Raw genomic sequence first — 25007 nt, 5'->3', positions numbered from 1 at the left:
ACAGTGCATTTACGGCGTGGTTGAGAAATGTATTAAACTACCACCTGTACTGTAAATTCCAGTTAGACCAGGTCTATGGTACATGGGGCAGTTTTTTATGTTTTTTACTGTTTTTTTTTTAAGCAAGAACAAGGAATAGATACAAAAAAAGAACAGACTTATTAGCTTGGGCTCCATGGCAAATGGAAGTCTTGTGTGAATCATGCTAAAAGGTAGTAAGGAGCCAACTTCAATTGTTTGCTTTAGGGAAAAAAATCTCAAGTGTCCTTGTACTATTACAATATAGTGAAATTAGATTAAAAAAAGAACCAAAAGAACCAAAGTACTAAAAGTACAAATCTTTACTAATGTGATAATAAATACATAGTATAAAATCAGAAGAATTGACAGGGAATGACAATGGAACACCAAAAACAAGAGTGGAGTCACGTTTAAGTAATGAGGCAAACAGAACCACAGGCATAGTTAATAAAAATACATTGGTCAGCTCAAAAGTGCAAATGCATAGTGCAATAAGGAATACCCAAGATGAAGAATCATATAGAGCAAAAACTGTGAGCCAAAAGATGTATGGAAGCCTGGGACTATTACCTGTAAAGGACCGTGGTGCCACCCACCCCAACGCGCGTTTTCGGCGGCAGTGCCTTCTTCCAGGGGCCCCCGGCACTGCCGCCGACACGCGCGCTGGGGTGGGTGGCACCACAGTCCTTTACAGGTAATAGTCCCAGGCTTCCATACATCTTTTGGCTCACAGTTTTTGCTCTATATGATTCTTCATCTTGGGTACTCCTTATTGCACTATGCATTTGCACTTTTGAGCTGACCAATGTATTTTTATTAACTATACCTGTGGTTCTGTTTGCCTCATTACTTAAACGTGACTCCACTCTTGTTTTTGGTGTTCCATTGTCATTCCCTGCCAATTTTTCTGATTTGACACTATGTATTTATTATCACATTAATAAAGATTTGTACTTTTAGTACTTTGGTTCTTTTGGTGCTTTTTCATGATTTGATTTCTCCATTGTTGCACTGAACTGTTGCTATTCACATCCTTGCACCCCTTTATACTTACCATGTGATTAGTGAAACTATCTGTGGGCATTAGCTTGGTGTATATGCTTTTATATTACAATAATAGTGTCAGCACTCTGGATTCTCTGTTCATCTGTGGTGCTTTATTGCCCTTTTTCAAGATGGCGTCTGCTACCTTGCTTCAGCTCATGTGAACTGCCTTGCCTGTCTTTATAACCCTGGTTTGCCTTCCAGTCCATGCTTGTGTATTCTGATTTAATCCCTGGCTCTGTGCTGCAAGAGACTGCTCCTCTTCAATTGATCCGGTTCAGCCCTTCCAGCAAACCTTCTCCAGTATTCAGCAGCAAGCTGTGTGTGAGTTCCTCCGCATCTGCATCTGTCTCCACCTGCCTGCTTTCAACACGTAAGCTCGGCTTGCTTCAGTTAACCTAGTTGGTGTGCAGTGGCAGTATTTGTGACTGTTATGGACTTCCTAAGATACTCACGGCCCTGCAGTGTTTTCGGGACTCTTATTCAGAGACTGCCAACCTTGTTGTGAACTGTGTCTTCTGAACGACTTTACCTAGTGTATGCCTTGTCCAAAAGACTTTGCCTACAGCACTGCTGCATATGAACTACTTCCCTATGTCCTTGTTTGCTGTGTTTTCTTGAACTGTTGCTCACTTGCTGTACCTGTGTTTATTTGTGTAAATACAGACTTGTTACCGGACTTCTGTTCAGGTTACTCATTGTCTCTAGCCAAGAGGTTCCTGAGTGTTACACTATAATTGTTAGAAATAGTCACAGGATCACTTTAATTTTTCTTCTTAATGTAATCATGCAGCCAAAGTTTAAGTTGCAAGTTCTCTCTGCTTTTTCTTCCTTTAGAATCCACTCTTGGCTTTAGCCAAAATAAACCATTAAAAAATGCACTCAACTGTACAGAGTGAATTTATTTATTTTTTTTCAATCTGTGTTTTATTGTGTTATTGCAGAGCCTCTTTTTCATTTATAGAGTACATGTAAAACATGTAAAACAGTACATAACTTTTTTTTATTTTACATTTTTATATATTAGAAATGAATGTGAAAAATGTCTAAATGTCTAAATTGTGCCATATGTAAAGCATGCCGAAACGTAAAAATTATAGCCCAAAATGGCTAAAAAAGTACTTACGGTAAATATGTGCCTATACTAAAAAATCATATTTTATATACACTCACAGCCAGTCTGGATCTAAGTAATGGGAATGCACAAAATATAAATCATTCAAACATTTATTATTCTGTGTGATGTGACAGTGGAGGTACTAACTGCTGTACATCTAGTATGTGTGTCCCTTCTGCAAATTACTATTTACTTTACAATATCCATGTACGGTATATTAGAGGAAAAAAAGCCTTGGTCTTGCATAACAGCGGTCAACAGGTAAAACCTCATTCTGCAAAAGAGAGAATACATTTACACAACACATGTTTAAAGGGAACCTGTCACCCCCAAAATCGATGATGAGGTAAGCTCACCGTCATCAGGGGCTTATCTACAGCATTCGGTAATGCTGTAGATAAGCCCCCGATGTTACCTGAAAGAGGAGAAAAAGAGGTTAGATTATACTCACCCAGGGGCGGTCCCGCTGCGGTCCGGTCCGATGGGTGTCTCAGGTCCGTTCCGGTGCCTTCCATCTTCATTCCATGACGTCCTCTTCTGGTCTTCACGCCGCGGCTCCGGCATACTTTGTCTTCCCTGTTGTGGGCAGAGCAAAGTACTGTAGTGCGCAGGCGCCAGGCCTCTCTGACCTTTCCGGCGTGAAGACCAGAAGAGGACGTCATGGAATGAAGATGGGAGGCGCTGTACCGGACCTGAGACGCCCATCGGAGTGGGACCACCCCTGGGTGAGTATAATCCAACGTCTTTTTCTCCTCTTTTAGGTAACATCGGCGGCTTATCTACAGCATTACAGAATGCTGTAGATAAGCCCCTGATGATGGTGAGCTTACCTCACCATCGATTTTGGGGGTGACAGGTTCTCTTTAAAGGGAACATGTCCCCAGAAAAAACACTATTACCCTTCAGCCCCAATGCAGAGTTAGGGCTGGGGGAGCACCACCCCATGACCGAAACAGAGTATTATGGGGGGAAATAAAGTTAATTTTCTCCCCGCAATGTTCAGCTAAGTGCGGGCACCGGGTAAATTAAAAACACTATTAACTTGCAGGTTAACCCAATATCTACAGGTTTAGAGCATTTTTTCTGGTGACAGGTTGCCTTTAAATAGTGGTGATGCAAGAAACTGAACTAGATTATGCTTCAAATATCATCACAAACCATTGTAATAACAATACTATTTACAGAGATAAAGTAACATCAAAATATTTTATTGTCTGAGAATATTACATTCTAAAAATATAATATTCATCATAAATTGGGTTCTTAAATACAAGCACTTTCTGTTGTAACATTTGGCCACAGATAGATGGCCTTTAGGTACCTACCTATTTATTATTAGGTATACACGCCCATTAACTTTGGCATGGCTACGAGTTGGAGATGAAGGCACAAGAATGCATGCAATGGAAATATGAGTTAAAAGAGAGAAGGAAAGCTGTTAAATAAGATGCAATGAAGCATGAAGAGATGCATGACACAGTGGCAGGTAAGTAACAAAGAAAGTAATACTCAAGACTGACTATGTACATGGAGGGAAACAAAGATAATAATGACTGCAAGTATGTCTCACAGGTAGAATAGACAGGTAGTGCAACACTCTTCATCAAACACAATATGAAGCTACAGACAAAGTTTACACATAGCAATCATTCGGCAATCATTCCCAGAAATGTTCTGATCAATCTCTCACAAGGACCCTTTATTTCAGGGCAATCTTTGATCAGCATATTTTTAAGACATTTGTAGTAAAGTTATTTAAAAACGAACTACACTTTAAACTGATGAAATAGTGTATTAGAGGGGATCAAATATTACTACCATGAACTACATCTAATTTACTTACATGAATTTCAGAAAGATCCCTAATAATTGACAAGAGAACACAGCATAGATAACATTGCATGTGTTTGTCTTTGTATCGATTCATTGGAAAAAGGTAAAAATTGTTCTAGACTAGAATTATCTATTTTGTGCAACATTTAAGATCTAACATTGGTAAACAATCTCTTCATACTATATAAAGAATTACCTTAATTGTAAAAAATCATATCAAATCAATTGTATAAATCACATAAAGAAATATCAGTTACGTACTACTTTTATACTGTACTTTGTGTACATTTAAACAGAAGTTAAACACGTTAAGTTCTGCCTACTGCTTTATTGTCTATCTTTTTACCTACCTGTAAATTGTGTTGTCTTGTTTGCTGGTTACAGCCTTAAGGTCCGTGAGCTGCAGGAAATGGTCATGAAAGTAATGTAGGTGTAATATACACACCAACAAAAATGAAGTTGGGATAAAGATACGAGTGAATAGATCTGTCAGAGTAAAGGTTTCTAAACCAAGATCTGCTAGCCTGAAAAAACAAACAAACAAGGGAAGAAGTAAGCAAAACATCAACATAAGGAACAGAATCACAGACAAATTTTCGACTTGTTTTCCTAGCCTGATATAAAAATCCCACCTGCAGCAGAGAACTCACACTGCTCAGTACAAGCTGCAGCTATTATTAGGCTGGGTTCACATTGCATTGGTGCAGTCCATTCAATGCGTTAAACGGACTGCACCAACACTAGTGCCTTTTAAAGATCGCGTTATGCGATCGCGATAGCGCAGATGCTCCACCTACGCTATCTGTGACGGACCTGGAAACGCTGCAGACTGCGTCTGAGGGTCCATCACAGACTGACGGCACATCGCTAACGCATGCCGATTATGACATGCGTTAGCGATGCGCTACATAATCGCAGTCAATGGGTGCGCTAACATGGTGGGTGCGCTAACATGGTGGGTGCACATTACATACACTTGAGCTCATGAGCTCTCTCTCATGTAATATTACCCCTCTATAAATCCTTTGTAAGGCCATATCTAGAATATGGAATCCAGTTTTGGGCTCCATATTTAAAAAGAATATTGGGAGGTTACAGTCAGTCAAAGGTGGGCAACTAGATTATTACAAACCACAGAAGGCTTCCCCTACAATGAGAGCTCCCCAGCTGGTAGAGAAAAAGATAACTCAGAGGAGATCTCAATTATATGTATAAACACATGTGTTGTCAGTACAAAGGACTGGCACATGATTTATTCCTTCTACTGACCTTACAAAGGATCATGGGACATTTATTAAATATGGAGGAACGGCGAATTCGGCAGCTATAGGAAATAGGAAAAGGTTCTTTACTCTTAGAGCAGTGAGACTGTAGAATGTCCTATCACAAGAGGTGGTACTGGAAGACTCAATATCAGCATTTAAAAAGGACTAGATGCTTTTCTCACAAATAATAGTATTGTCAATTATAAATAATTGTGATAAGACGATGTATTGGCTTGGAGAAATGTTGAACTTGATGAATCTAAGTCTTCATTCAACATATGTTACTATGTACTGTAAGAGTCATGTCGGTCTGGTAGTCGGGGGCAGGTATATCTCGCCCAGGTATTTGTCCTATGTGAATTAGGCCGCTCAGTATCTTCAGGATACCGAGGGGTTAATAAGTGCAGGAATAAAGGCTGACCAGCTGGAGGTTTCAGGTGTCAGCCTGGGGCACACAGAATGCCTGTCTGTGTGAGACAACCGTGAGTGGGAGCTGTGCTCGTGACCTGTGTAATGTTAGCTGGGTGGGAGAAGCCCCCCCAGTTGTTAGATAGGAACGTATTTGTATAGTTAGCGCCGGACAGGCAAGGATTTATTTTTATGTTTTGTTTTCTGTATTTGCTTTCACTTTAATAAACCTGACCTGAGGTCAGTCTACTTGGAAACCTGCTGTCGCCTCAGAGTTTAATGCACAAACCACGTGACCTTTGACCCCAGCAAAGGCGATCCCGGAGTGTTTTGTTACATTGTGGTGGAGAATGCGGGCACTCCGTGGCACAGGCGACAGTATGGAAGACGTGGTGAAAGCCCTAGTACAGTCCACGGGGACGACGGCTGTCCGTGCACAGAGGGTACATCAGTGGACCTATCAGCCAGATAAACCGCCGCGATCGCAGATGTTCGACCTGATCTACTTGATAAAGAAATGGCTGCAACCCGAGGTACTGACAACTCCGGAGATAATCCAGCGGATCGTTCTGGACAAGTACCTGAGAGTACTACCACCGGCGCTGAAAAAGTGGGTGAGCCAAGGAAATCCCGCGACAGCGGATCAATTGGTGGACTGTTGTGGATTCTGTTTGTGGGCTCCCTCTGGTGGTTGCTGCTGGTACTGGGTGACTTTGGTGGGTTGCGGCCTTTGGTTTCCACCTGTCCATCAGTGGCTGAGTGTTTCCTATTTTACCTGGCCTTTCTGTCATTTCCCTTGCCGGCTATCAATGTATTCAGATGTGCTCTGTTTGGTTCCTGCCTACCTGCTCCCAGATCTTTCAGGATAAGCTAAGTGCTGATTTTCAGTTGTTTGGTTTTTTTGTCCAGCTTGCTTATTATGTCTCTATGCTAGCTGGTAGCTCTAGTGGACTGAGGTTCTCCCCATGTGCCATGAGTTGGCACATGGGTTCTTGTAATCTCAGGATGGTTTTTTTGATTAGGGTTTTTTGCTGACCGCTCAGTCCCCTTTTGTATCGTTCTGCTTTCTAGTTTACAGCGGGCCTCAATTTGCTAAAACTATATATATCATCTCTATGTGTGTGCCTTCCTCTCATTTCACCGTCAATACATGTGGGGGGCAACTATATCTTTTGGGGTTCATTCCGCTGGAGGCAAGTGAGGTCTTTATTTTCTCTGCAGTGCTAGTTAGCTCTTAGGCTGGTGCGTGGCGTCTAGAACCAACGTAGGCACGCTCCCTGGCTATCTCTAGTTGCGTTTGTCAGGCATAGGGCAGCGGTCAGCCCAGGTTCCATCACCCTAGAGCTCGTCCGTAATATATTTGTACTTTGCTTGTCCTGTGCTATCCCTAGCCATTGGGATTCATGACAGTGGACTTGGTGGAGCGTTATTCCGTGGCGGAAGGACTTCCTGATGATACCGCTACTACCCGAACTGTACCTCCTCCTCGTGGAACCGGTAAGACTGTTCCAGGGACTGCGGGGGAAGGAAAATTGCCAAAAACTGTGGGGGAGGAACACGGGACTGCTCGCACCCCGAGATCAAGGGTGTCGGACTCTGGTTTCAATAGGGGGCCTGTTAGGTGTTTCTGTTGCCATGAGAAGGGCCATGTTTCTGCGAACTGTCCTGTTACCACTGAACCCATGCAGTGCGACGTTACGGACTCTAAGAAACGCATGTCTTTGGTTACACGGCTAGTAAGTGTGAATGCAGGTCAAAATGATACAGCGAAACACCTGCGTGAATTGTCTGTAGATGGGAAAAATGTTGTGGCATTGCTAGACTCTGGAAGTGTGGTGACTCTGGTGAAAGCCAGTCTGGTGGCACTTCCATCTGGTCCGTCTGATAAATTTTCTGTAACGTGTGTGCATGGTGACACCTGCTCATATCCTACAGCGGTCATATGTATCTCCACTCCCTATGGGTCTGTGCAACACAAAGTGGGACTTGTTCCCGCATTGTTACATGATATAATCCTGGGCAGGGATTTTCCTCATTTCTGGCAGTTGTGGGAGAATCAGTTGCTCCTTCACGGTAGCTGTAACCGTGAATCTTCCCCCATGCCATCTGGAGGTCCCGAGTTCCTAGACGAGACCCCACAGGAAGATGTTGCTGGGGAGGTTATTGAATCTAACCTTCAGTTCCCCTTCTCAGTTATGGCGGGGGAAACTGAGGAAACTGAGGAAACTCAGCGAGAGGCGGAGGCAGACAGCCATCCAGCACCCTGCCTACCCGATTTGGGAGTTCAGTTGGATGACTTCCACAGCGAACAAATGAAAAATCCTACCCTGACTCAGGCTAGGAAAAATGTAAAAGTGATAGATAGCGTACCCGTAGAACCTGACACTAGGCTAGCGTACCCGTACATGGTTCTTGAGAATGGTTTACTCTACCAGGTAGAGAAAAAAGGGGAAGACACTGTGCAACAGTTAGTGGTACCCAAACCTTATCGGCAGAAGGTACTGGACCTGGCCCACGGACATATAATGGGGGGACATCTGTGGGTACAAAAAACCACAGAAAGGATATTGCATTGTTTTGTGTGGCCCGGAATACACAATGATGTGCGTAACTGTTGTGAGTCCTGTCCAGAGTGCCAAATCTCGGCACCTAAACCTCGGTTCTGTAGCCCTTTGGTACCCCTCCCTATTATTGGGGTCCCGTTTGAGAGAATTGGGATGGATTTGGTTGGGCCCCTTCCCCGGTCCGCACGTGGGCATCAACATATCCTCGTCATCATGGACTATGCCACTCGTTATCCCGAAGCCATCCCTTTGCATAACACTGCTACCAAAACGATCGCCAAAGAGTTGGTACAAGTGTTTAGTCGGGTGGGAATTCCAAAACAGATACTCACCGACCAGGGGACTCCCTTTATGTCAAGGGTGATGAAGGAGCTCTGCAGGCTCTTACAAATAGACCAGTTGCGTACGTCTGTCTATCACCCTCAAACAGATGGCCTGGTTGAGCGGTTCAATAAAACCTTAAAACAGATGCTCCGGAAGGCGATAGACAAAGATGGGAAGAACTGGGATTACTTGTTACCCTATTTGCTGTTTGCCATTAGGGAAGTTCCCCAGTCTTCCACAGGATTCTCGCCTTTCGAGCTATTATATGCCCATCGTCCCCGTGGACTGTTGGACGTCGCAAAAGAAACCTGGGAAGGTCAAGTCACTCCCTTCAAAACGGTGATAGACCATGTAACGCAAATGCAGGACCGGATTGCTGCTGTCATGCCCCTTGTTAGGGAACATATGTTACAGGCCCAGGGAGCCCAGAGGCAAAGTTATGATAGAGGCGCCAAGGTCCGTACATTTGCACCCGGGGATAGGGTGTTGATCCTAATCCCTACGGTGGATAGTAAATTTCTGGCGAAATGGCAGGGCCCCTTTGAGGTCATGGAACGAGTTGGAGAAGTGAACTATAAAGTGCACCAGCCTGGTAAGAGAAAACCAGAGCAGATTTATCATGTGAATCTGATAAACCCCTGGAAAGACCGCGCTGCCCTAACAGCGGATCTGCCCCGTCCGGTTTGCTCACCTACCGTATCGGAGGTGCAGATTGCCGAGACTCTCTCTGAACGACAAAAATCTGACGTTAAGCAGTTTTTGTTACAGAACCAACAGTTTTTCTCGGAAAAACCTGGCCAGACTAGGCTAGTGAAACATGAGATTGTCACAGAGCCTGGTGTCACAGTTCATGTGAAGCCATACCGGATTCCGGAAGCACGCCGTGAAGCCGTCTCCCGGGAGATGAAGGCCATGTTGGACTTAGGAGTCATTAAAGAGTCGCACAGCGCCTGGTCCAGTCCAATCGTGTTGATACCTAAGCCGGATGGCTCTATATGGTTTTGCAATGACTTTCGGAAACTGAATGCGGTTTCTAAATTTGATGCCTACCCTATGCCCCGGGTCGATGAGTTGATCGATCGGCTGGGTAAAGCCCGATATATTACGACCCTGGATCTAACAAAGGGGTACTGGCAGATCCCTCTGGCCGAGGCGGCCAGAGAGAAGACGGCATTTGCTACACCGGAAGGGCTGTTCCAGTATATCTACATGCCGTTTGGACTTCACGGAGCCCCAGCAACGTTCCAGAGATTGATGGATCGAGTCTTGAGGCCCCACAGGCAGTACGCTTCTGCCTACCTAGACGACATCATAATTTACAGCGTGGACTGGGAAGCTCACCTCCGGAAGGTACAGGCGGTGATTGATGACCTGAGAGACGCAGGCTTAACGGCGAATCCTAAGAAATGTCACATCGGCCTTGAAGAAGCCCGATACTTGGGCTACGTGATTGGCAGAGGAGTGATTAAACCCAAGATCGACAAAATACAGGCAATTCAGGGCTGGCCGCAACCAGTGAACAAGAAACAAGTTCAAGCTTTCCTGGGCATTGCCGGCTATTATCGCCGGTTCATACCCAACTTTGCGGCCATGGCTACACCCTTGACGGATCTTACCAAAGGGAGGGATTCCGTCATGGTAAAATGGACCTCAGCGGCTGAAGAAGCCTTCCACAGTCTGAAACGGGCTTTGTGCTCTCAGCCCGTACTAGTGACTCCTGATTTCAGCAGCGAGTTTGTGGTGCAAACGGATGCTTCTGATACTGGTATCGGAGCTGTACTTTCCCAGGTAAGGGACGGAGTCGAACACCCGGTCCTCTACCTCAGTCGGAAACTGAATGTACATGAGCAGAGGTATGCCGTGATTGAAAAAGAGTGCCTAGCCATCAAATGGGCTCTCGACTCCCTCAAATATTACCTGGCAGGTAGGAAGTTTAGGCTGGTCACGGACCATGCCCCTCTCAAGTGGATGCATCTCCACAAGGACCGTAATAGTCGGGTAACCCGGTGGTTCCTTGCTCTGCAGGCTTACTCTTTTACGGTGGAGCACCGCCCCGGGGTGCAGATGGGGAACGCTGATGCCCTGTCCCGAGTACACTGTTTCAAGAGTATTCTTGCTCGACCTGAGTGGTCTGAGCAGGGGGGGAGGATATGTAAGAGTCATGTCGGTCTGGTAGTCGGGGGCAGGTATATCTCGCCCAGGTATTTGTGCTATGTGAATTAGGCCGCTCAGTATCTTCAGGATACCGAGGGGTTAATAAGTGCAGGAATAAAGGCTGACCAGCTGGAGGTTTCAGGTGTCAGCCTGGGGCACACAGAATGCCTATCTGTGTGAGACAACCGTGAGTGGGAGCTGTGCTCGTGACCTGTGTAATGTTAGCTGGGTGGGAGAAGCCCCCCCAGTTGTTAGATAGGAACGTATTTGTATAGTTAGCGCCGGACAGGCAAGGATTTATTTTTATGTTTTGTTTTCTGTATTTGCTTTCACTTTAATAAACCTGACCTGAGGTCAGTCTACTTGGAAACCTGCTGTCACCTCAGAGATTAATGCACAAACCACGTGACCTTTGACCCCAGCAAAGGCGATCCCGGAGTGTTTTGTTACAGTACGCTAACTTCATTGCTAGACTCATAAAATGCTTATTTTAATATTAGGATTATATAGCCATTTTGACATGGATTTCCAAAGTAAGTACACCAGTGTCATTGAATCCAAGAGATCTATTTAATACTGTATGCTATTTTATTGTTCAGCATGCTGACAGATTCGCTTTAAAAAATCCTAAAATGCCTACCCATTCTTTTACAGTGGTCCACCCTTATTAAATGGGTTGTTTGGTCTTCTGATGAAAGTCTGCAGTCACTCTGTGTGATGGTTGAATTCTGAATCCTTACAGAGTACACACCCAACGCTGTCAGAATTCTCCGGTATGGTCAGTGAGATTGGGTGGTCACACATCCAGCCACATTCAGACTACATGTGCCAGGCCTCACTTAATTCTCTAGTATTGAGCAAGGCCAAACTTTCCTAGTTGGCACGTGATTGAATGAATGTAAATTCCATACTTGCGGTCACTGTTATGATCCTGGTGGTTAGAACACATGAACTGACCTGATAAGTAAACCCAAAAATACGGACAAGCTCTGGGAATGTGGGAACTTTACTGACCGCAATTCTGATCCTATCAAACCACACTATAGGCAGCCGTGGAGTGTTCCTAACTCGGCCTAGACGCCTCGTTCACAGCCTGAGAAACTAGCTACCCCTAGAGAGAAACAAAGCCTCACTTGCCTCAGAGAAATTTTCCCCAAAGTGTAAGCAGCCCCCCACAAATAATAACGGTGAGTTTAAGGGGAAAACACAAACATAGAAATGAAAATAGGTTTTAGCAAATGAGGCCCGCTAATAACTAAAAAGTCAGAAGATAGCAAGGAATCTGTGCGGTCAGTATAAAATACTACAAAAGTATCCACGCAGAGAATACAAAAAGACCCCCACACCAACTCACGATGTGAGGGGCGCAACTCCGCACCCCAGAGCTTCCAGCTAGCAATCAAATAGCATATAAGCAAGCTGGACTGAACTTATAACATACTGAGAAACATTTTCAAATAGAAATGAGCAAAAAACGACTAGCATGAACTTAGCTTCTCACGAGGAGACAGGTCACAAGGGAAGTCCCAGAGAGATCTGAACCAGTACTGAATACAACGACAGCAGGCAACAAGTAAAGGTCCAGATGGAGTTAAATAGGCAGCAGGCCTAGCAGGAAAAGAGGCAGCTGGAGTCCAGGTACAGACCATCCGTAACACTAAAAGCCACCAGAGGGAGCCCATGAACAGAACTCACAAAGTACCACTCATGACCACAGGAGGGAGCCCGAGAACGGAATTCACAACAGTACCCCCCCTTGAGGAGGGGTCACCGAACCCTCACCAGAGCCCCCAGGCCGATCAGGATGAGCCAAATGAAAGGCACAAACCAAATCGGCAGCATGGACATCAGAGGCAACAACCCAGGAATTATCCTCCTGACCATAGCCCTTCCATTTAACCAAGTACTGAATCTTCCGTCTCGAAATACGAGAATCCAAGATCTTCTCCACCACATACTCCAATTCTCCCTCGACCAACACCGGAGCAGGAGGGTCAACAGACGGAACCACAGGCACCACATACCTCCGCAACAATGACCTATGGAACACATTATGAACGGCAAAAGATGCTGGGAGGTCCAAACGAAATGACACCGGATTGAGGATTTCCAAAATCTTATAAGGACCGATGAAACGAGGTTTGAACTTAGGAGAGGAAACCTTCATAGGAACATAACGAGATGACAACCATACCAAATCCCCCACACGAAGTCGGGGACCCACACAGCGACGGCGATTAGCAAAGCGCTGAGCCTTCTCCTGTGACAACGTTAAATTGTCCACTACAAGGTTCCAAATCTGCTGCAACCTATCCACCACAGAATCCACCCCAGGACAGTCAGAAGGTTCAACCTGACCCGAGGAAAAACGAGGATGAAAACCAGAATTACAAAAAAAAGGCGAAACCAAAGTAGCGGAACTAGCCCGATTATTGAGGGCGAACTCAGCCAATGGCAAAAAAGTCACCCAATCATCCTGATCAGCAGAAACAAAACATCTCAGATAAGTTTCCAAGGTCTGATTCGTACGTTCGGTTTGGCCATTCGTCTGAGGATGGAAGGCCGAAGAAAAAGACAAATCAATGCCCATCTTAGCACAAAAGGACCGCCAAAATCTGGACAGAAACTGGGACCCTCTGTCAGACACAATGTTCTCCGGAATACCATGCAAACGGACCACATTCTGAAAAAACAGCGGAACCAAATCAGAGGAGGAGGGTAACTTAGGCAAAGGCACCAAATGGACCATTTTAGAAAAACGATCACAAACCACCCAGATGACAGACATCCTCTGAGAGACTGGAAGATCCGAAATAAAATCCATGGAAATATGCGTCCAAGGCCTCTTCGGGACAGGCAAAGGCAAAAGCAATCCACTGGCACGAGAACAGCAAGGCTTGGCCCGAGCACAAATCCCACAGGACTGCACAAAGGAACGCACATCCCGCGACAAAGAAGGCCACCAAAAGGACCTAGCCACCAAATCCCTGGTACCAAAGATCCCAGGATGACCCGCTAACACTGAAGAATGAACCTCGGAAATAACTCTACTGGTCCATCTATCCGGGACAAACAGTCTCTCCGGTGGACAACGGTCAGGTCTATCGGCCTGAAACTCCTGCAGCACCCGCCGCAAATCAGGGGAGATGGCAGACAAGATTACCCCCTCTCTGAGGATACCAGCCGGCTCAGAATCTCCCGGAGAGTCAGGCACAAAACTCCTAGAAAGGGCATCAGCCTTCACATTTTTTGAGCCCGGAAGGTATGAAACCATGAAATCAAAACGGGAGAAAAACAGCGACCATCGAGCTTGTCTAGGATTTAACTGCTTGGCAGACTCGAGATAAATCAAATTCTTGTGATCCGTCAAGACCACCACGCGATGCTTGGCTCCCTCAAGCCAATGTCGCCACTCCTCGAATGCCCACTTCATTGCCAACAACTCCCGATTACCAACATCATAATTCCGCTCGGCAGGCGAAAACTTTCTAGAAAAGAAAGCACATGGTCTCATCACCGAGCCATCAGAGCTTCTCTGTGACAAGACAGCCCCTGCTCCAATCTCAGAAGCATCAACCTCGACCTGAAAGGGAAGAGAGACATCAGGTTGACTCAAGACAGGAGCCGAAGAAAACCAACGTTTCAGCTCCTGAAAGGCCTCAATGGCCGCAGAAGACCAATTAGTCACATCAGCACCCTTTCTAGTCAAATCCGTCAAAGGCTTAACCACACTAGAAAAATTAGTGATGAAGCGCCGGTAAAAATTAGCAAAGCCCAAGAACTTCTGAAGGCTCTTCACCGATGTAGGTTGAGTCCAGTCATAGATGGCCCGGACTTTAACTGGATCCATCTCGATAGTAGAAGGGGAAAAAATAAAGCCCAAAAAGGAAACCTTCTGGACTCCAAAGAAACATTTAGAGCCCTTCACAAACAAGGCATTGGCACGCAAGACCCAAAACACCATCCTGACCTGCTTCACATGAGACTCCCAATCATCAGAAAAGACCAAAATATCATCCAGGTACACAATCATGAATCTATCCAGATACTCTCGGAAGATGTCGTGCATGAAGGACTGAAACACGGAAGGGGCATTAGAAAGCCCAAAAGGCATCACCAAGTACTCAAAATGACCTTCGGGCGTATTAAATGCTGTCTTCCATTCATCGCCCTGCTTTATACGCACAAGATTATAAGCTCCTCGAAGATCTATCTTGGTGAACCAACTAGCCCCCCTAATCCGAGCAAACAGATCGGACAGCAGAGGCAAAGGGTACTGAAATTTGACCGTGATTTTATTTAGAAGGCGATAATCTATACAGGCTCTCAGAGAACCATCCTTCTTGGCCACAAAAAAGAACCCTGCACCCAAAGGTGACGAGGACGGACGAATATGCCCTTTCTCCAAAGACTCCTTTATATAGCTCCACATAGCGGTATGTTCTGGTACAGATAAATTAAAAAGTCGACCCTTAGGGAACTTACTACCAGGAATCAAATTTATGGCACAATTACAATCCATATGAGGAGGTAGGGCACTGGATTTGGGCTCATCAAATACATCCTGGTAATCCGACAAAAATTCAGGGACTTCAGAAGGAGTAGAAGAAGCAATTGACACCAAAGGAACATCGCCATGTACCCCTTGACAACCCCAACTTGACACAGACATTGCTTTCCAATCCAGGACTGGATTATGAACCTGCAGCCATGGCAGACCCAACACGACAACATCATGCAAATTATGTAACACCAGAAAGCGAATAACCTCCTGATGTGCAGGAGTCATGCACATAGTCACTTGAGTCCAGTATTGAGGCTTATTCTTGGCCAATGGCGTAGCATCAATTCCCTTTAATAAAATAGGGAATTGCAATGGCTCCAAGATAAAACCACAGCGCCTGGCAAATGACAAATCCATCAAATTCAGGGCACGCCTGAATCCACAAAAGCCATAACAGAGTAGGATGACAGAGAGCAAATCAAAGTAACAGACAAAATGAATTTAGGCTGTACAGTACCAATGGTGACAGACTTAGCGAACCTCTTTGTGCGCTTAGAACAATCAGAGATAACATGAGTGGAGTAACCACAGTAAAAGCACAACCCATTCTGACGTCTGTGATTTTGCCGTTCAATTCTGGTCAGAATCCTGTCACATTGCATAGACTCAGGCTTCTGCTCAGAAAACACCGCCAGATGGTGCACAGGTTTGCGCTCCCGCAAACGCCGATCAATTTGAATGGCCAAAGACATTGACTCATTCAGACCCGCAGGCGTGGGGAACCCCACCATAACATCCTTAAGGGCTTCAGAAAGACCCTTTCTGAAAATCGCTGCCAGGGCACACTCATTCCATTGAGTGAGCACAGACCACTTCCTAAACTTCTGACAGTAAACCTCTGCTTCATCCTGACCCTGAGAGAGAGCCAGCAAAATCTTTTCTGCCTGGTCTACTAGATTAGGTTCCTCATAAAGCAATCCAAGCGCCAGAAAAAACGCATCCACATTTAGCAATGCAGGATCTCCTGGCGCCAGGGAGAATGCCCAATCTTGAGGGTCACCACGTAACAAAGAAATAATAATTTTAACTTGCTGAGCAGGGTCACCAGAGGAATGATGTCTCAGAGAAAGAAACAATTTGCAATTATTTTTGAAATTCAAAAACCTAGATCTATCTCCAGAGAACAGCTCATGAATTGGTATTTTAGGTTCTGACATAGGACTGCGAACTACATAATCCTGAATGCTTTGTATCCTTGTAGCAAGCTGATCCACACAAGAGGACAGACCTTGAATGTCCATATCTGCAGCTGAGTCCTGAACCACCCAGAGATTAAGGGGAGGAGAGAGGCTAAACACACTGCAGAGGAAAAAAAAACAAAAAACCTCAGAGCTTCTCTTATCCCTCTTTTGCGATGCATTAACACTTTACGGGCCTGCTGTACTGTTATGATCCTGGTGGTTAGAACACATGATAAGTAAACCCAAAAATACGGACAAGCTCTGGGAATGTGGGAACTTTACTGACCACAATTCTGATCCTATCAAACCACACTATAGGCAGCCGTGGAGCGTTCCTAACTCGGCCTAGACGCCTCGTTCACAGCCTGAGAAACTAGCTACCCCTAGAGAGAAACAAAGCCTCACTTGCCTCAGAGAAATTTTCCCCAAAGTGTAAGCAGCCCCCCACAAATAATAACGGTGAGTTTAAGGGGAAAACACAAACATAGAAATGAAAATAGGTTTTAGCAAATGAGGCCCGCTAATAACTAAAAAGTCAGAAGATAGCAAGGAATCTGTGCGGTCAGTATAAAATACTACAAAAGTATCCACGCAGAGAATACAAAAAGACCCCCACACCGACTCACGATGTGAGGGGCGCAACTCCGCACCCCAGAGCTTCCAGCTAGCAATCAAATAGCATATAAGCAAGCTGGACTGAACTCATAACATACTGAGAAACATTTTCAAATAGAAATGAGCAAAAAAGGACTAGCATGAACTTAGCTTCTCACGAGGAGACAGGTCACAAGGGAAGTCCCAGAGAGATCTGAACCAGTACTGAATACAACGACAGCAGGCAACAAGTAAAGGTCCAGATGGAGTTAAATAGGCAGCAGGCCTAGCAGGAAACGAGGCAACTGGAGTCCAGCTACAGACCAGCCGTAACACTAAAAGCCACCAGAGGGAGCCCATGAACAGAACTCACAAAGTACCACTCATGACCACAGGAGGGAGCCCGAGAACGGAATTCACAACAGGTCACACGATCAACTGCTCTAACTGGCAACACTGGAGAATCCTGACAGTATTGTGGTGTACACATTGTAGGCATTCATAATTCTACAGTCACAGTGTCCTTATACTTTCATTAAAAGACCGAACAACCCTTTTAAGATTTGATGAAACTGGCTTGTTACATATTTTGTGCCACAATTCCGATGCAAAGTTTTTTAGATAGATATATTTATTTTTTACACCCAAGAATACAGTAAGAGCATGTATCACTTGCTTTTTTTTCAGCTCAAAAGAAGGTGTAGCTAAGTTGAGGTTTAATTTTTATATAATTTATAATTGGTTTGTGGCAGTTTTTTGGAACAAATTTATGGTGAAAAACAAGACATCAGTAAATGTGGGTTATTATTTCTTTATATTAAAACTCAAAAAAGTGTGTGTGTGAAGGAGATAGAAGTTACTTATGCAGAGGTCACTGCTCAGTATTCCATTTTTTCTCTTTTTTTTGGGAACTGGGAATGAGAGACAATAAACCTGTGATATAATGACAAGCAGATGAATATTATATTGAAGCTGTTCCATAAGACCACATACTGTATAGACCTTTTTTGGGGGGAACTGATCTTAATTAAAACATGCCTGTTACTGTGATGCTTTTCTTTTAATAAATGTATTGTTAATGATCTGTAAACATGGGAATGAGGTCTTCATCCCCCTACATACAGTAGATCTATAGATTCCCATATACCTTGTTAAAACTATATTTACTGTAGATGCTAATAAAAAAAAGGTTTCAGAATTTGAATGGGATTTAAATACTGATGTCATATTTGACATCAATGATATTTCCTCCATACACTAAAGTTTTTTTTACATTGCCATAAAGCCCACACAAATCAATATACATAACATAACCACTGTGATGACATAGAAATATTAGTGTTTCTTCCAACTGGAGACCCAAACACAATGGACAACATGGCTCCTAATATCCTGATGCTGAGTTCACACATTGTTTGCAACAGTTTTTCATGTCCTCATATAATATTCATAGGAATAATAAAAAGATAGACATACTTATCTTCATCTAATCCGGTCATGTTCATCCAGAGAGGTGGGAAGGATTTAAACTGGTAAGTATAAATTAAAATAAGCACCAACATGGTGTAAACTACCACAGACATCCAGAAATATTTCAAAATTCGTCGCCACCATTCATAGTGCACCTAGGGAGCAGAAAATAGACATAACTAGAAGAAAAATGCATGTAACTTAGATATGTGTTTGTACATATATCACCATGAAACCCAGTGCAACAATAGGTACTGCTGTTTATTAACAAGGTACATGAGGGAGATTAGATAGATGTTCTAAAAAGGATATAAAGGGACCTAGCATGGAGTCACAAGGATAACAAGCCCTGGTATTAGGCTGCTAGATGTACATGAATAATCTTCCCTAAATGGAAAGATTTTGTGTAAGTCCTAATTGTGAAAATGTGCATTACAAAAAGGACATCCAAATGAAAAATATATCACATTCAAATATGAGATTTGTCTAAGGAAGGCTCCACACTAGCGTTCAGCAGGGCTGCGGAAAAAAGCCTCGCTCCTCTGTGAAGCCCCGCCCACTGCCACGCCTCTTCCTTCAGCTCCACCTACATCGCCTATATCTTGGCTAATTTCTTGAGACTTTACCATGCTACACAAAGAAGCAGCGTGTTTCAGGTGTGTGTTAAAATATATCCACAGATGTGTCTCTAATTAACTCAGATGTTGCCAAAAAAATCAGAAGCTTCCAAACACATGACATCATAATATGGGCAGTACATATTGTTTAAAGGCATAGTAGTAATCTTAGTGTACAGTATGTAAACTTTTGACTTTGCAGTAAGTAATACAAATGACTTAAAACATTTTCTCTCATTATTCTGGCATTTGGCAAATATTAATAATTATGGTAATCCTGATTTACGTGCTGTTGTGAAAAAGTCTTGGTGATACTAAGTGTTGTGTGATGTAGATGTCACTTTTGATTTTTTTTGCCCAGATGTAGAATCTTACATTTCTCCCTGTTAAATACCATTCTATTAGTCAGTGCCCATTGCTCAAGCTTATCTAGTTTCTTCTGAATCCTTTCTTTGTCTTTACTAGTGTTGGCTATCCCTTCTAGCCTTGCATCATCTGCAAATTGGATTAGTTTACCTTCTGTTCCCTTATCTAGATCAGAGGTCACCAACCGCCGGTCCGCGGACTAGGACCGGGTCGTTGGGGTTTTTCAGCCGGTCCGCGGCGCCGCTGACAGCTAGCTTCATTTCTCTAATCAGCGGTGCCGGTGACCGCTGACAGAGGAAGAGGCTGCGGCACCGAAGACCAGCTGTCCGGGGGAAGGAGCGGGACGCCGGGAGCAGGTAAGTATTACATATTCACCTGTCCTCGTTCCACACGCCGGGCGTCGCGCCATCTTCCCGGCGTCTCTCCGCACTGTCTGTGCAGGTCAGAGGGCGCGATGACGCATATAGTGTGCGCGGCGCCCTCTGCCTGATCAGTCAGTGCGGAGAGACGCCGGGACGAGACGCTGAGGAGCTGCAAGCAAGACAGGTGAATATGTGTTTTTTTTTTTATTGCAGCAGCAGCAGCAATGGCACAGCTTTATGTGGAGTATCTATGGGGCAACGGTGCAGAGCACTATATATAAGGCACAGCTTTATGTGGAGCATCTATGGGGCAACGGTGCAGAGCATTATATATAAGGCACAGCTTTATGTGGAGCATCTATGGGGCAACGGTGCAGAGCACTATATATAAGGCACAGCTTTATGTGGAGCATCTATGGGGCAACGGTGCAGAGCATTATATATAAGGCACAGCTTTATGTGGAGCATCTATGGGGCAACGGTGCAGAGCACTATATATAAGGCACAGCTTTATAGGTTTGAATCACATTGAATCAGTTTGAATCACATTCTCATTATAAATGTCATAATTATATGATAAGTATGCACTAAGCTCCATCCCTCCATAACCCCACCCCCATATGACCAAAGCCCCGCCTCTGCCCCACCCCCACCGGGCCATGGAAAACTGGTCTTGCTTAAAGCCGGTCCCTGGTGCAAAAAAGGTTGGGGACCTCTGATCTAGATCATTTATAAAAATGTTAAACAACACTGAGGCCAGCACAGAGCCTTGTGGTACTGCACTTGAAACACCCTTTCAATTGAATTTGCAAACATTTATCAGCCAGTTATGAATCCACCTAACCGTAGCCTTGTCAATCCCCTATTTGGTCATTTTTTCAATAAGGATAGTATGAGCTACTTTATCAAATGCTTTACTGAAGTCGAGATATACTATATGTACTGCATTTCCCTGATCCACCCAGTCACTGATTCCATCATAGAAGGAAAATAGATTAGTCTGGCATGACTTGCTTGCTACGAACCCATGCTGGCTCTGGTTACTTTATTTTTATTCAAGTACTTACATACATGCTGTTTAATAGTTTGTTCAAATATCTTTCCTGGTTTAGAAGTAAGTCTCACAGGCCAGTAATTTCCTGGCTCTGTCTTTCCTTTTTTGAAGGTAGAAACATTTGCCCTTCTCCAATCTTCTGGGACTTCTCCTGTTCTCCAGGATTTTTCAAAGTTCCTTACTAGTGGTTCTTCAATTTCCTCTCCTAACTCTTTCAGTACCCTAGGATATAATTCATCTAGACCAGGAGATTAAATTAATTTAAATTAGCTAAGTGTTCCCTCACCATTTCTCTGCTTACAGGTAGTGTGGATTCTTTTATTCCTTCGATGGCATCGTGAAGATCAATTGATGTTACAATTGCTTTCTTAGAGAATACAGATTGCTTCTTTATCTGCCAGTGATAGCTAGAAACCTCCTGGTTTGGAGTTGAAGGAGAGTTCAGAGTTAGGAGCACTCATTTGGAGTAGTTTTCTAAAGATTTCTGCTTAGATTTGATTTGTTTGTGTTTTTCCCTGATCCTCTTCCCATTTGGTTTATCCCGCTTACTCCTCTCTGTTTTCCACTCTGTTGTTTTGTGAGTGTATTTGTTTCACCTGTGTATTTATTTTAGAGCAGGACAAGTGATACTGCTTTTCTCCACACCAGCCAGACGTATTCTCAGCGTATGACAGGGTTAGGTACGTGATCGCCGCACAGAGTGAAAGAACCTGTCTAGGGACACTAGAAAGCTCAAGAAGGTGTAGGGTTAGTTCAGAGGTGCCCTGTGTCCCCTTTACTAGTGACAGAGCTCCTGTTTACTCCTGCCTTGCCGTATGCCATCTTACTTCCAAAGAAGTGTGACAAGTTTTGTAACAGTATGGAGGTTATAAACACTAAATATATGGAGGTAGTATTTGTCCTGATATAGTGGCATTATCTGATAATATTTTATGACCTTAGCAAAACTCCTGGAAGTGATAGAGAGCAGTGCTGCAGCTCTCTGTGCACCAACTCCTGGTCGTTTGGTTGGTACAATATTTCAGCATTTGAGTCTCCACTTTGAATTTCACAGCAGGCCAAAATTTTTCAGAAATTTACATAGTTTTGAATCTAGTTGCAAGCTCAAGTACTGATATGATAATCATGGTGCCTATAACATACAAAAGTCACTCCAGGGTGCTCGAGAACCACAAAAGGCATCCAGTTACATTTAGTATACAGTACATTATCTAACTTTCCAACTATTACTATAATTATGTTTTTGATACGTAATGAAGCCATACAGCAGTACATGAATGGTACCTGATACAGAGCTACACAAAACAGGAACAGCATCATGTAGATGATCTTGTACATGACTATTTTCCCTTCAAAACTGACAAAGAAGAACATCCCACCACAGACGTAAATCCAATACTTCACAAACATTGCCATCACCATGTTCCCTAGAACCTTCATAATATCATTTTCATCTTCTTCTTCAGCTTCCGTTTTTTGTATTTCTTCTTCTAGAAAAAATAAAAATAATAGCAACAATAAAAATAAATAAATAAAAACAATAATTAAAAAATTACACAGTAAAATAGGTAATACAGTGCCTTGGGAAAGTATTTGCCCCCCTGGAACTTTTCAACCTTTTCCCACATATCATGCTTCAAACATAAAGATGCCAAATGTAAATTTTTGGTGAAGAATCAACAACAAGTGGAACACAATTGTGAAATTGAATGAAATTTATTGGTTATTTTAAATTCTTGTGGAAATTCAAAAACTGAAAAGTAGGACGTGCAATATTATTCTGCCCCTTTAACTTAATACTTTGTTGCGCCACCTTTTGCTGCAATAACAGCTGCAAATCGCTTGGGGTATGTCTCTATCAGTTTTGTACATCGAGAGACTGAAATTCTTGCCCATTCTTCCTTGGCAACAGCTCGAGCTCAGTGAGGTTTGATGGAGATCGTTTGTGAACAGCAGTTTTCAGCTCTTTCCACAGATTCTCGATTGGATTGAGGTCTGGACTTTGACTTGGCCATTCTAACACCTGGATACGTTTATTTGTGAACATTCCATTGTAGATTTTGTTTATGTTTGGGATCATTGTCTTGTTGGAAGACAAATCTCCATCCCAGTCTCAGGTCTTCTGCAGACTCCAACAGGTTTTCTTCAAGAATGGTCCTGTATTTGGCTCCATCCACCTTCCTATCAATTTTAACCATCTTTCCTGTCCCTACTGAAGAAAAGCAGGCCCAAACCATGATGCTGCCACCACCATGTTTGACAGTGGGGATGGTGTGTTCAGGGTGATGAGTTGTGTTGCCTTTACGCCAAACATATCATTTGGCATTGTTGCCAAAAAGTTCGATTTTGGTTTCATCTGACCAGAGCACCTTCTTCCACATGTTTGGTGTGTCTCCCAGGTGGCTTGTTGTAAACTTTAAACAACATTTTTTATATCTGACCCTCAACGGGATAGTACGTCATAGTGATCGCTCCCCGCATGAGCGCGGCCAGTGTCAGCTGACTATCGCAGCTGACATCCGCCACTATGTGCCAGGAGCGGTCACGGACCGTCCCAGGCACATTAACCCCTGGCACACTGCGATCAAACATGATCGCAGTGTTCTGGCGGTATAGGGAAGCATCGCACAGGGAGGGGGCTCCCTGCGGGCTTCCCTGATGTGATCGCGTTGCTCCGAGGGTCTCTTACCTCCTCCCTGCAGCAGGCCCGGATCCAAAATGGCTGTGGCATCTGGGTCCTGCAGGGAGGTGGCTTCACAGCGCCTGGCCTGCCGGGAAGCCTGGAGGAGCTGTGCACGTCAGATCGCCGATCTGACACAGTGAACAGCAAAGTGTCAGATCGGTGATCTTACACTATAACATGCCCCCGGGGCAATTTTATAGTGTAAAAAAAAAAAAAAATCCCCCCAAAAAAGGAAAAAAAAATATATTGTTCCTATAAATACATTTCTTTATCTAAATAAAAAAACCAAAACAATAGAAGTACACATATTTAGTATCGCCGCGTCCGTAGCGACCCGACCTATAAAACTGTCCCAGTAGTTAACCCCTTCAGTGAGCACCATAAAAAAAAAAAAAACGAGGCAAAAAACAACGCTTTATTATCATACCGCCAAACAAAAAGTGGAATAACACGCGATCAAAATGACGGATGTAAATAACCATGGCACCGCTGAAAACATCATCTTGTCCCGCAAAAATCGAGCCGCCATACAGCATCATCAAAGAAAAAATAAAAAAGTTATAGTCCTCAGAATAAAGCGATGCAAAAATAATTTTTTTTTCTATAAAATAGTTTTTATCATATAAAAGCGCCAAAACATAAAAAAATGACATAAATGAGGTATCGCTGTAATCGTACTGACCCGAAGAATAAAATTGCTTCATCCATTTTACCAAATGCGGAACGGTATAAACACCTCCCCCAAAATAAATTCATGAATAGCTGGTTTTTGGTCATTCTGCCTCACAAAAATCGAAATAAACAGCGATCAAAAAATGTCACGTTAGGGCTAGGGTTAGGGCAAGGGTTAGGGCTAGGGTTAGGGTTGGGGCTAGGGTTAAGGCTACAGTTGGGGTTGGGGCTAAAGTTAGGGTTAGGGTTGGGGCTAAAGTTAGGGTTTGGATTACATTTACGGTTGGGAATAGGGTTGGGATCAGGGTTAGGGGTGTGTCAGGGTTATGGGTGTGGTTAGGGTTACCATTGGGATTAGGGTTAGGGATGTGTTTGGATTAGGGTTTCAGTCATAATTGGGGGTTTCCACTGTTTAGGCACGTCAGGGGCTCTCCAAACGCGACATGGCGTCCGATCTCAATTCCAGCCAATTCTGCGTTGAAAAAGTAAAACAGTGCTCCTTCCCTTCCGAGCTCTCCCGTGCGCCCAAACAGGGGTTTACCCCAACATATGGGGTATCAGCGTACTCAGGACACATTGCACAACAACGTTTGGGGTCCAATTTCTCCTCTTACCCTTGGAAAAATATAAAACTGGGGGCTAAAAAAAAATTTTTGTGGAATAAAAGGATTTTTTATTTTCACGGCTCTGCGTTATAAACTGTAGTGAAACACT

At 43.9% G+C, this 25007-nt stretch overlaps 1 protein-coding gene across 6 annotated transcripts in view; it reads right to left on the bottom strand.

Moving 5' to 3' along the window:
- Positions 1–25007, bottom strand: part of PIEZO2 (piezo type mechanosensitive ion channel component 2) — a 737984-nt gene that overhangs the window by 198253 nt on the left and 514724 nt on the right. For all 6 annotated transcript variants that reach the window (XM_077270184.1, XM_077270188.1, XM_077270185.1 and 3 more), the window contains exons 15-17: positions 22223–22428; positions 18546–18694; positions 4366–4539 (exon numbers count right to left, since the gene is read on the bottom strand). In XM_077270184.1, coding sequence (XP_077126299.1) covers positions 4366–4539; positions 18546–18694; positions 22223–22428 — 529 coding nt within the window. The remainder of the gene's footprint in view (positions 1–4365; positions 4540–18545; positions 18695–22222; positions 22429–25007) is intronic.

Source organism: Ranitomeya variabilis, chromosome 6, assembly GCF_051348905.1.
Source record: "Ranitomeya variabilis isolate aRanVar5 chromosome 6, aRanVar5.hap1, whole genome shotgun sequence".
Classification (NCBI taxonomy): domain Eukaryota; kingdom Metazoa; phylum Chordata; class Amphibia; order Anura; family Dendrobatidae; genus Ranitomeya; species Ranitomeya variabilis.
The sequence above is the reverse complement of the archived record's forward strand: the minus strand, read 5'-3'. Positions and strand labels throughout refer to the sequence as shown.